This window comes from Anas platyrhynchos, chromosome 1 (assembly GCF_047663525.1).
Source record: "Anas platyrhynchos isolate ZD024472 breed Pekin duck chromosome 1, IASCAAS_PekinDuck_T2T, whole genome shotgun sequence".
In the NCBI taxonomy this organism is placed as follows: Eukaryota; Metazoa; Chordata; class Aves; order Anseriformes; family Anatidae; genus Anas; species Anas platyrhynchos.
Genome location: NC_092587.1, coordinates 9,769,023 through 9,782,029, shown reverse-complemented (window position 1 = coordinate 9,782,029; position 13,007 = coordinate 9,769,023). Strand labels below are relative to the sequence as shown.

General features: G+C 36.3%; 1 protein-coding gene across 14 annotated transcripts in view; it reads right to left on the bottom strand.

Annotated features, from left to right (window-relative positions):
* The window catches only part of PCLO (piccolo presynaptic cytomatrix protein), a 361,590-nt gene that overhangs the window by 347,100 nt on the left and 1,483 nt on the right, over nt 1-13,007 (bottom strand). For all 14 annotated transcript variants that reach the window (XR_005269621.2, XR_003497920.3, XM_027460019.3 and 11 more), the window contains exon 2: nt 6,745-7,993. Coding sequence is in view for 12 of the 14 variants with exons in the window: in XM_027460019.3 (XP_027315820.1) it covers nt 6,745-7,993 (1,249 nt within the window). In the remaining 2 variants the exon portion in view is untranslated. The remainder of the gene's footprint in view (nt 1-6,744; nt 7,994-13,007) is intronic.

Below are 13,007 nucleotides of genomic sequence, written 5' to 3'. Positions count from 1 at the left end.
TCAGGAAATGCTGACTCAGGATGCTTACAAAAACAATGCTAGATTCTCGTCAGCAGCGCATTCCCCAGATATCAATTTCATAAACTGAAGCAATGGATGCAACCGCTGTAGCTCACACCTAAACCAGTGTTCGAGCAAACTTTTTAAATAGCCATCTTAACTGTTTTTAAACGCTACTTATATATCAAAGGTGTTTTAAAACTACTAAAATGCATTACTAGATGAATTGTATTATGTACTTACCACAGGCTTAGCATACTCTGCTTAAATTACTAATACAAAAAGCTATAGCTTGTATGGGTGTTTGGGGAGCTATTATTCTATGGCTTATACAATTAGGATCATAAACTAAAAGAGTGAACAATCCCCCCCCCCTGTACCCCTCATTATTTATTTTTTTGAATGTCAGTATTTTGGAATCTCTGAAAGTGAATGTTAACATCCAAGTATGTGTTTAAGCTGCCTCATGCAAGGAAAAAGAATTTGAAACACAGCTCAGTGCACTGCATCGCGCATCACAGATTGCTTTCCTTAATTGCATCTAGATTCAACATTCTAGAAATGCATACACGACAAACAAAAAACAGAAGGGCAATTCAGGAGTGCAGGAAAGAAAAGGTTAAGAAGGTTCATCTGTGCTGCACAGAGCTCGCCCAAGCATGGCTGGGAACTGAGCAGGGCTTATGCTGTGTGCTGGGAGCAGGGCTGGGCCACACATCCTGCCCACTGATTCCCCAGCAAACAGCAGCCCCACATCACGTGGCCTAACATAGTAGTAAATTACAGTTGCTGAGCAACAGCAATACTGGCGCAGATGGCTCCCTGCAGTTGACATCTTTAGCTATGCAGATTAATTTATTATTTACTCGTGTTAAAAGCCGGACAGGACAGTTTTCTGGGCTATTGATACAGCACTCCAACATACTGTAGAATATTGCACAATTAAATCACGGATAAATTATTTGTCATGTATAGCTTTGTGCTTCTTCCCACGTTCCCATAACCCTTTCTTAAAAGAAAAAACAAACAAACAAACAAACACAGGGCATCAATATCATTAATATATCTAATCATAAATGTAAAGCAACAATGCAGGCAAGCCATCTTCCTCTGGAGAAAAAAAAAAAAAAAGTCACAGGATTGTGTTTTAGAATATTTCACAGAGAAAAACAGCATTCAGTACTAGGGGCAAAAATAAAGAAAAAAAATCATCCCCAAAATTGTGAATAATCTCCACTTCCATACAACTTGCAGCATTAGTACAGCTGGAACACCCCAGATATACTCTTTGAACCAACACAAGTATTTCACTGAAAAATATTACAAGCTTTGATCATCTTTAAAAGGCAACTAACTAAACAAGGCTTGTCTGAATCTGATCAGTGTGAAACCAGACTGATCTCTATTCTTCTTTCAGAATATCTCTAACTTTTCTTTGTAATAATTAAGTGTGGATAACTGAATGCTTTTGAGAAAGTAAAAATACAAAAAACAAGGCACTGATTTTAACTTTTCTTTCTTTACACCTCATGATTATAACAGCTGATGGTTAGACTCAAGTCCTTTCCCCCATCTCTTTTATTTTGCTTTATTTATATAAATCTAAATATCCCTCCAGGCTAAGTTTATATAGGGCAGGCACTTTCAAAGCTATTTTTCCTGGTATTAAAAATCTATTTTGTGACACATCACTATCCACAGTGATAAGCAAAATTTGTCTGGATTCACCACAGGAATTATAGTCATCTTCCATCTACCAAAAGTACTATTTTAAATTATTTTATATTCCTTTCCATAAACAAGCTAATAATAATGATAATAACCAATGAAAATTAATGCCCTTCTGTCTGCTTAAATTCTCTTTAGTTACTGAAAATATTTCATGTCCAAGCATTTGCTACTGTTTAGGATACTTGGAGATGTAGCACATTAATACATTAACAATTAATACATTAACAAATACAAATACTGAAAATCTTTATGAGCATCTGAACTAAACTCTGTTATCTGTTAAATACTGCTAAGTTATCAATGGTTGTGATAGAGTTGTACATAAAAATGGATTCAGAAAGAGCAGAAATCAAGAATCGTACCTAGAGCAACTGATCAGGAAATTTCCCTAGCACTAGTGTTAGAAGAAAAAAATTGACACCATCACCATTCACCATTCACCCAAGACAGGAAAAAAAAATAAAATTCAGATTGGGTTAAAAAAATAAAAAAGGTTGAAAGTTTTTCTATTGAAGCCGCTGGTAAAAGGTCCAGTAAAACATTCTACTTGATCTGATATTACACACTCCACTTTGGGAGACATAACCCTTTCCCCCTGCTCTCTTTTCCATTGTCTATTAAGTCAACTTTAATGCAGACATGTTATTTCAAAGATAGACAGAACCAATAAAATTGGTTTTAGAGAGTTCACTTTCCTCCAAGATCCAGCAGATCTTTGAGCACGTAAACAATTCCTACACCTGTATACATGCCTTCATGTTATCTGAAAGTGCAATTTCCAGCAAGGATGTAAGCAAAAAATTACACCTTGGTTCAAAACTAATTTTATATGATCTCTCAACAGCATGTTGAAACAGCGGGTGAAACACCTACTGAGATAGGTACATTGTATGAAAAATAATCCCTCTAAAAACTGCCTAGAAGACAGGCACCCTGCACACATATGCATCAAGGGTCTCCTGGTGGAGAGCTCCCATACAACCAAGGTTCCAACATTTTGAAACTCCACTGCAACACCAACTTTACAGATGCACATCATAAATAAGCTATCAAACATATGCATTGATCACTTAGATTTAACTTGTGCTTTTTTAATCTAACTTCATTAAAACAAAAACAAAAACAACAACAAAAAACATACACACACATAAACGTGGAACCAAATGAATAGTTCCTCAGATGTATATGCCCATTTAAGAAAACCTACTCAAATTCAGATGAACTGAACCAACACAGATGAATCTCTTTTAGGATAGTGCTGGCTTCTGATGCTCAGAGTTGATGGGAATGTTTTTAGCAAAAGAAAATAAAAAAAAAAATTAGGGAGAGAGAAAAAAGGAAAAAAACATCATGTGATAATGTAAATACACATTTATTGTGTATTTACTGCTACAAGTTTCTGATTTAAGTGAAAGAAAAACAGAACAGAGTACCAGTCAAACCTGTTTATATTTTTCCCAGTACTTTATGCAACTATTGCTAGGCACTCATGTGCACGGGTGATGAGTGAGGTACGAATACCTAGACAGATTAGAGAGACATATGTTTCCAAACACGTTATGTATGGTGTGCTACCTCTCTGGACTGCGGTGCAAAACCAGGATACAGACTATTCCCTTTCTCCAGGGGGGCAGCAATGTCAGATGGTTCAGAGAAACAGTTCCAGGGGCCTGACCTTGTGGCAGTGAAGTATCACTTTCTGCTGGTAGTTACACAGTTCTCTCTAGTGACTAAACCCAGACCCAGTGCATGCACTACTGCATTTTAAATGGAAGTCCAAATGAAAAAGATAATACAAATAAAATAAAAAATCCTGCACTTTCCATAATGGTTTTACAACACATGTAATGTGTTTTACATGTAACATGTAATGGTTTTACAACACTTTCTGAGCCAGTCTGTAAACCCTGCTTATATTCCTTCCAGAATCAACTAGAAATATAGAATATAGAAATTTAGGAAGATCTACACTGGGAAAGATCATAACCACTCTGCTGGTTATGAAGACTAAACTCTCCTGTAAGAAACTTGAAAGAAGATGCTAAAGAGTTTCTTAAGAAGGTAGTTCAAACAGCTGTACAGGGGAAAATGTCAGAGAACAAAATCCTTTTCTAAATAAATGCCTTTAACTCTCCCCACCTCTACTTGGAAGTACTGCTTTCAGATAGGTACATGTTTTAACATAATCAATAAAAATACAGGCTATAACAGGCATGGCAAAGGCAACAACACAGGATTACAGAATCATTAAATTTTTCAAAAAGGAGAAAGTCTAACAGTAAGAGCTGAAGATAAAGTCAGTAATTGTATGCCTAACAGAAAGACTTTTGTTCAGTAACAGTTTATAAGGACTTGAACTAAGAAACCAAAAGAAAAAGCTTCCAACATAATCAAGAGAACTGACAGCTAAAACACAAGCCATCGGTTTTGTGCTAGACAGGAAGAAAAGTGTAAATTATTATGAAAGACTAACTAAAAACTTTTAAATAATCTTAATATTAAAAGTGAAGAGAAGCTGGAAGGAACGATTGAGAATAACTCAAGTGGAAACCTTTGCACATGGAGCAAGTCAAATTTTCTTACGTGCCAGAAAAGGTTCTATTACTTTGCTCCAACTGTTCAGTAATAGTCAGATGTGATTTCATTGCACTTCACTGCAGATCAGAGCAGGACACCCACAATGAAGTTTCAGCAAGACAGCTGGTGGTGCAAAGCTGAGCAAATCAGAAAAGCCTGAGTGGGAGTTAGGAGATTAGAACTAATAGCTGAATAAATTAGATGCCCAATACCTTCATTTACTGAAATGATTTCATCATGAAATAAACGCATATCCTGTGTTTACTTCAATGTGTAATAAGAAATTCAAATTTGCTTTTACATATGTATGTAATCAGTTAGTCTTAAATGCAGCTGTATTTATTGTCTTAAAGTCCTGAATTTCACACTTAGAGACTACCCTCTTCAAAAACTAATAGTTCCACAGAATTTCCAACTACTTTGAGACCTTCCTACATAAACATGCTTTCTTTCTCTCTCTTAAAATCAACTTAATTTGAACACAACGAAGTTGTCAACCATTTCCACAGAACATCGGAAGTTTTAAACAAAGTTGAACTTGGAGCTCTAAAGAGAAGGAAAAGCTCCAGCAAATCACTAAGGAAATAGAACTCAGCACTCACAAATAAATGTAAGAGAGTCTGGTCTAAAAACATTGTCAGAACTTGAAGGTAAAGTTTTCTTACAAACCTTCCTCTGACTTTAACAACAATCCATCGCATTACTTATCCATTATATGTCACTGACTTTTTTTTTCCTACCCTAAGCTATCCAGAATGAAATATTGGAAATATGACAGTAGATCTTCAGATTGTAAATAAGATACATTCTTTTTTTTCCCTGCATACGCCCTGATAATATAAACTGTGAACACCTGTCTAGTTGCAGATGCTCCAAAATTTCTGCACATGGCTGTTTAAGTCAATCCACTTCTAGTCCTATAGATCCACAAGCATTAATGCCAATTTATCTCAAGCCTGACTTTCCCTAGATTCAAACAAAAGAACACACTGCTAAATGATCCAATGTCTTACAAATACTTACAAATACTTGCAAAAAGTTGCAAATACTTGCAACTGCAAGTCCTTCAGGTTTAACTTTGACAATTTTAACAATAAATCAACAAATAATTGTCAGATGCCTGTCTGTCAGCAGGTACTGCCTAAAAATATCATTAATAATCATGTGCAATCTAATGACTAACAATGTCCTTAAATCACTGCAGTACAATGCAAACAAGTTGCATAGATAGGCTGTGGAATCTACATCCTTGGAGACATTCAGAACTGGACACAGTCCTGAGCAACCTGCTTTAGATGACCCTGCTTTGAGCAGGAAGCTGGACTACATGACCTCCAGATGCACCTAACAACCTTAGCAATGCTTTGATTCTGCAATTTTATATCTAGGGTTATTTGACAGATTCCAAATAAAGTACCAGTCTATATTTCTTCCTATTGACATCTCTGCTCTGTTCAGCTAAACTAATACCAAAACAAGATAAAAATAAGCTTTCAAAATCCCCTTCCTCTCTGCTTTATTACTAGCCAGTCTTTGGTGCCAGGTCTACTATGCTTGAATTTCTAGAAATTGATTAAAGTGTTTTTATTGGGAAAAAAAGGAAAAAAGAAAAAAAAAACAACACTCCTACATTGCAAATTTAGAATTAGAGTATCAGGATGCATAAGCAGCTGTTCAAGCAATAAGAAGAGATTAGACATTCATATGAAGCCTTATTTCCATACAGAGCAAATAAAGTGTACGTATATGTGCAGGCATATGTATAAGGCCAATGCAAACATCAGGTTAAGGTAGGTTCATTTGAAGTCCTAATATTACTTTCTATGCAATTTCTATGTTATATAATTACAGCAAGAATGGTGATCAAGGTTAGAAACAGTCCACAGAGATCTCTCTTAGCATCCCACAAGAATGAAATAACCTGAGTATCACCAAGTCAAAACTCATGACTCAGGCTTTCAGCTAATGAATGCTGACACAGTTATGAAGCAAGTCCACCCCAAATCCTTTTCCAAAACCCACAGTGGAGCTATGAACACTGTCTTTTCCATATTTGTTTGTTTACTTAGCTCTTGTAGCAGCATATTTTATGCGTTTATAAATATGATAGCATGTGACTATTGTGGTCTGATTATAAACATGGCAAATGAGTACTTAAAATCAGGGAAAAGAGCAAAACAGTCACAATGGTGTTCCCCTTTTTATATGAAGAAACAAGAGAACACTTTTGAAGACTGTACAGAGAACCACCACCTTCTTTTTCCCCTAAATCCCCTCTTACTTGCAGGTATTTTCCTACACAGCACGATTTTTTTCTCTGAACTTGTTAAGGCCTTAAATGATCATGATAGTACATTGAAATAAATCTGATGTTTCAGCATAATGAAGTTAAACTTTTGTCCTCTAGTAACAAACATCAGTTTAAAAGCTACTCACCTCTGTTATGTGAGGATTAGGATTAAATCCACACAGACTGCAGACTACAGTATGACACTGCGTGCATGCATTGTAATTGGCCTTTTCTGGAGTGTGCAGCAACAGTTCAGTGGTAGTGCAAAGAGGACAAAAGGTTTTCTTTGGGGCAGATTCATCAGGTTGAGTTGCACTGGCTTGCTTTTGCTGTGAGGGTTTTTCAGGCCCTGGTTGCTGGCCTGCTGGTTTTGTAAATCCTGGCTGTTGTGCTGGGGGCTTTGTGGCCCCCGCAGTCTGAGGTGGTGGTTTTGTAGGCCCAGACTGTGGTGGTGCTTGTTTTACAGGCCCGGCCTGCTGCAGAGGTGGCTTCCCAGGTCCAGGCTGCGGTGGTTGCTTTGCAGGTCCCGTTTGCTGAGTAGATGGCTTTTCAGGTCCAGGTTGCTGAGAAGGCTGTTTCGGAGGCCCTGCTTGCTGGGAAGATGGCTTGACAGGACCTCCTTGCCTTGCCGGCTGTTGAGATGATTGTTTTACAGGTCCCAGCTGCTGTGATGATGGTTTTGCAGGAGGTGGCGCTTGGGATGATGTTCGAGCACTGTCTGGCTGCTGTGGTAATGGTTTTGCTGGGCCCGCTGAAGGTTTTGCAGAAGTTTGTTGCTGAACAGGCTTTGTTGGTTCTGACTGTTGGGGTTGAGATTTTTGTGGTCCTCGCGGCTGGGGTGGTTGTTTCACTTGTTCTAGCTTAGAGTCTGCTGGGTGACCAGGGCCTGGTTTCTGAATTTGCTTTGGCTCCCCAGGTTGCTGCTGCTGAGGCACTGCTTTGGAAGACTCACTTTGCTGAGGGGTAGGTTTGACATGTCCTTGTGGCTGCACTGGCTTTGGAGACTGTTGCTGAGACGGAAGTTTTGCACTGCCCCTCTGCTCCTCAGGTTTCCCCTGCTCTTTCTGGATAACCTTTTGTTTCCTACCGACTTCTTCATGGGCTGTATCTGAATCTGATATCAAATCAAAAGGATTGAATTTGTTCACAACTGAAGTGACTGCACTCAATGGATTGGCTTCTGAGAGAAAACTGGGCATCATACTTGGCTTCTGATCTTCTTTAAAATCAGTCCTGGACTTTGATTCCCTTAGACTAATAGAAGAAGGGCTCCGTCCAGGTGCCCGTTGTTCTGTCTTCAGCACATCTACTGTTCTGCTTTTACTTAAACCTGGTCCTGGATCTGGAGGCTTGCTTGGCTGTCTGGGATGGTGGCTTGTATCAAGCTCAGGATGTCTGCAGAAAAAATAAATAAATAAATAAAATAAAATAAAATAATGCAGAGTATTAGGGGAAAAAAATAACCTGTATCTGTGCCTCTGGAAGTGCTTAGGTAACACTGAAGTTCCTCAGGTGCTTAAGTGTTTGCAAGACCGAGATTTATTACACAGAGTGTGAGTGCATGTAATGTAAAAAGTATTTAAATTAAAAGTATTGTTCTATAAAGGCTTATGTAAATATTCACAAAATGATTTACTCTTTAGAAAATAATCTAGTACAATAACCATGTTTAACCATATAATTTTCTCTTCAAAAAGCTGAAGAACTCAAAGCTACAACTTCTTATTATACCTATATCCAAATGACTAACTTTTCACTCTGTCCCTTGGGATACAAACATTTGGAGACAAAGACTGAAAATAACAATTTTATTGGAAAATGAGCAGATCAAAGAACAACTTACACACACACATACTACAAAATATTTATGCACTTGTGTTCTGGCTATTTGCAAAAAATTTTGATATATATAGAATTCAATATGCATCAGGAATTTAAACTCCTCTTTTTGGTGAAAGTATTTACTTCACCGCTTATCAAACATAAGAATTTTCAACCAGTTGAAACATGCCAGTTGATAGAATAAGCTTGAAGGGTTTTTTTATTTTTGTTTTTCAAGTATCAAGGAGCTTCCTCCTAGCATGACCCCAGAAATTTGCATTGCCTATCAATAAAAACCCTCTCTCCAATAAAATTACATAGAAATGTTTCCTAATTTTCTAATAACAACATTTTGTTTTGTTTTCATACATGAGAAAAGAAGGCTAAAAATGTAGGAACTAAGATCAAGACCATGTCTTTAAACATTGCACTATATTCTAGTTGTTGCTATACTCAGCTGCAGCTTGAGGAAATCATATTGTAGGAAGTGCTATTGCTAAAGGATGTATTAAAATATTCTATTCAGTGTTATCATTGTGATTTTGCTGGAAGATATGGTGTTCTCTTAGCGCCACAACAGTGTTGCAACTATAAAATTTTCAGTTTTCAGTTTGAGAGATCCAGTTAGCTATGATTTTATTTTTCCAGATATTACATTTATTTTTGGACATTCAGGGCAAAATAAACAATCACTTCTTAATTTAATTCTAATCCGTAAACAGAACTGTGCAATATATTTATATTTTTCTTAGTTAAGAGTTTTATCAAAAGCTATAGAATTATATACAGTGCACTGAGCACTGTATTTTGCACTGTTAATATTACAATGGGCTTAGTATTCTGATATGATGAATATGTTTAGTTTTTATTGCATATCTAGTAATAGCAACATAAAAGGATAAAGCTAAGCAGTAGCCATTTCTGCAGTTACAATTCTCACAATGTGTGATTTTCTCTCCATCTTGTATCTGAACTGTTTTGGAAAATTAAAATTTTCCACATGTAGTGCTTGTTAAGGACAAACTCTTTCCATCTTTCCATACCTACATTTACTCTTCCCCACTCCTTGTAAAATTCTTGGCCTTAAGAGTGAGAAGTTTACAACCTTAACATGCTACCCAATAAAGGGAGCAGGCATGTCTCCACTGACACAGTAAATGCTAGTTAACTTATTCATGATGATGACAATTTACAAAATTCCAACAATAATTTAATTCCATCAAGTATTTTGCATTTTTGCAATAAAATAAAAATAAAATAAAATAGCAGTTTCATTAGCAGATAGGTAGGTCTACATGCAGTTCTATTTTTTGCATTTTAGACTAGCATTCTAGGTTTATCTGAAATATTGCTTGCTAAGTGAAATCATTCCAACTATATAGTAGCAGTCTGGTCCACTTTCAGCATTCATGTCTGCAAGTGTTGGAATGCTTCAATCAAGCCATGCAAAAAGTAATGGGAAAAAAAGGCTCAACAGTACTTAACAGTTTTAATAAATTAAAACAGGTCAGGAAACTTGGTACCACAGCCAAACCTTAGAGTGTGAAAATTAAAGAAAAAAAAAAAAAAAACTATTTATAAAAAATGAGCTTGGAAATTAACAAGAGTAAATAACTCTCAACTCTTATTGCAGTGGAGTTCTCCTTCAGCTTTCACTTTTATCAGAATAATGTGATCCATAAATTTCCACCTAATCTGATGTCAGGACTTCAAATGAGATTACAACCCATGAATACACTGAATAAAAAATCTAAGTGATTCTGCAAGGCTGCTGGTGTACTCTCAAGACTAGATTTGTCTTGCCTTTATACATAGCAATGTTTCTAAGCAATGGAGACTGAGTGTGCTTAAATAGTGGAAGAAAAAGCCTTGAAAAGACAAGCTTCTTGAGAAATGTTACCTCTTTCAAAAGCCAGGATTTAATCTCTTTAGTTTTAGGTAGTTGAAGATTGAAGTCTTCTTTTCTACAGCTATTTTACAACCAATTGCATACTGACATCAAAAGAATTTAGTTAAACTGGAGAATGAGAAATTCTAAGGGGAAAAAAAAAAGTGTCTTTAATTGACAAGTGTTTTCTTATTTTTAAACCATAAAAATCAGCATTAATCCAAATTCAACAAACAAAACAGTTTAGCCATCCCTCACCTAATTCCTTTCTTTGCTCTATGTTTCTCCTCACTTTGGCCCTGATTCACAGAACTCATCTTTATTCATTTAAGTGAGTATTATAGCCAAATCAAAGCTTGCTTTGTAGTTAACAGAAAGACTGTCGGTCTAGTTCTCTAAAATACTTTTTATAGTTAGGACATTAAAGGCACGTGTTATTACCATTCATCAGTATAAACAATTTTGAAGAGAACTACAATTACTAAACAATTACAAGACAGATCTCTGTATCTACAGGCAAGATATGTACAAACTTAAACATAGTCCTGGTGGTCTTTTTTTCAAATGACTTGTGATGGTATTAACAAAAATACAATTTTCTTCTGGAAAGTACACCACAAATACATTTTAGATACTCAGTAAGGGCTTAGCATTTTTTCTAAAACACACCTTTCTTTCTTGCTACTGTATGTTATGAACAACTTAATGAAATGAAAACAAGTAAAAAAACACAGTGATCTACTCAAAATAAAAATGATTGTATTAGATGGCTCAAGTTTTCACCTATTCCTTTCAGATGATGTGGAATAATACCTTAGCGAGTGGACATCTGACACAGTTGCAGGATCATTCAATGTAGCTAGGACAACTAGAACAAGCTTCCAAATTAACTGTGCATATTTCAGCTAAAACTGCTAAACATTTTTATTTTTTTTTTAAGACAGGAAATTGAAATCGGATGGAATTATTCTATATTTCTAAATATTATTCTGTATTTCTAAATTCTATATTATTCTATAGGTCCTAAGCATCCCAAACTCTGTGTGGAACCAAGAGAATATAACATTCAAAAATATAATAATATTAATAATAATTTACTTGGTGGAGGTGGGAGGAGGACTATTTAAAATAGAAAATAATGATCAGTCTCTCAGGTAAGACTGGATAATCACTAATGTTAAAATACAAGTACAGATGAGAACATCCAGTTAACAAGATGTGGAAAAAAACACACACAAGTACTAAGAGACAACCTAACAGGGTCACTGGCATAATGCAAGGCTATATACACTTGAAGCCTGAATATCAGCATTTGATCACCATTGCAATCATTTATCTTTCGGACTGGCATAGCCACATCAGAAAAAAAAAAGCTGTTGAAGACAACAGTTGTAGAGCATTGCTTAAGAAGCACTTTCCACACAGACTTAAAAAAAAAAAAAAAAAAAAAAAAAGTTTGAAGTTATGGAATCTGAGTCTCAGCAGGCTAGTTCTTTACTTGGGTTAAAGTCTAGAAGAGGCTGATCCTTAATCTTTAGGTAAGTCTTACTCCAATGGTTTGGGTCATAATAATCATTCACTTAATAATCATTCCTATCATTGCTGGAAAATTTCAGCAGCAAATAGAGGTATAAAAGAGGAGCAAGTAAAGCCAAAAAAGCAAAGACAAGTAGAAACCTCATTATGTTATGACAGGCACAAAGATATGATGTGAATCACTACACACCCACAAGAGAAGCTAGATGATAGGCTATTATACTGACTTGGAGTTAAAAAGGCCAATTTATAAAAAAAAAAAAAAAAGCAGTAATTCACAAATCTAGACTGCCTTTACTTTAAACAGAGAATGAAAGTATGGTGTACTAATAAGATCAAAAGAATTTCTGATAGAATTTCTGATAACAGCATGTTTTTTAGGGGAAAAAATATGTTTATAAATGTAGGAATATTCATATTTTAGCCTGTTCTATGGTCTTCCAAGGACATTTATCTTTATATTGGAAGATTAGTATGAAACACTAAACTTTTTACTATTGTTCATAAGCTGTTTATACATAAGGGAATTCTGAGCTTAGTTTCACAGAACTGATCAATAAGATTTTTTCCTCACTAACATCTACAGAAGCTGGGTAAAGCACTGAACTGCATGGAATATTATATTCTACATACAGTGTTAATACCTGCTTAACAAATATGCAAGATTTGACTTCCAATTGAAAATAATAATAGTAATAATAAAACAGACATTCATCTCAGTTATAATACCAATGACTTCCGTACTTTACCCAAGGATGAATATGGTCCCACCCTCACTTCTTTTCTAAAATTCACTTATATAAACCTGATATTATATAAATGAAACATGCATTTATCGGGGGTGAGGTCAATATACAAGAACCGTGTTGAACACTACAGCAGGCTCTCTTCAGCATCCCCCTTCAAGACAAAAAACACACCCAGAGCAACCGAGACGTCGGCCCTAGGCTAGGGGAAGGGGAAGGCAGCGGGTTCAGGACCGGGGACAGAGGCAGGGGAAGGCGGAGGTTATAGGACCAGAGACGGGGACATGGAAAGGAGGAAGGTTTAGGACCGGGGACAGGGACACGGGGGCCAAATTGCGGGCACCCAGCGGGGCAGGCCAGCGCTGGGGAGCGAACCCAGGTGGGCCGGGGACATCGGGCTTGTTGCACTTCGGGCAGT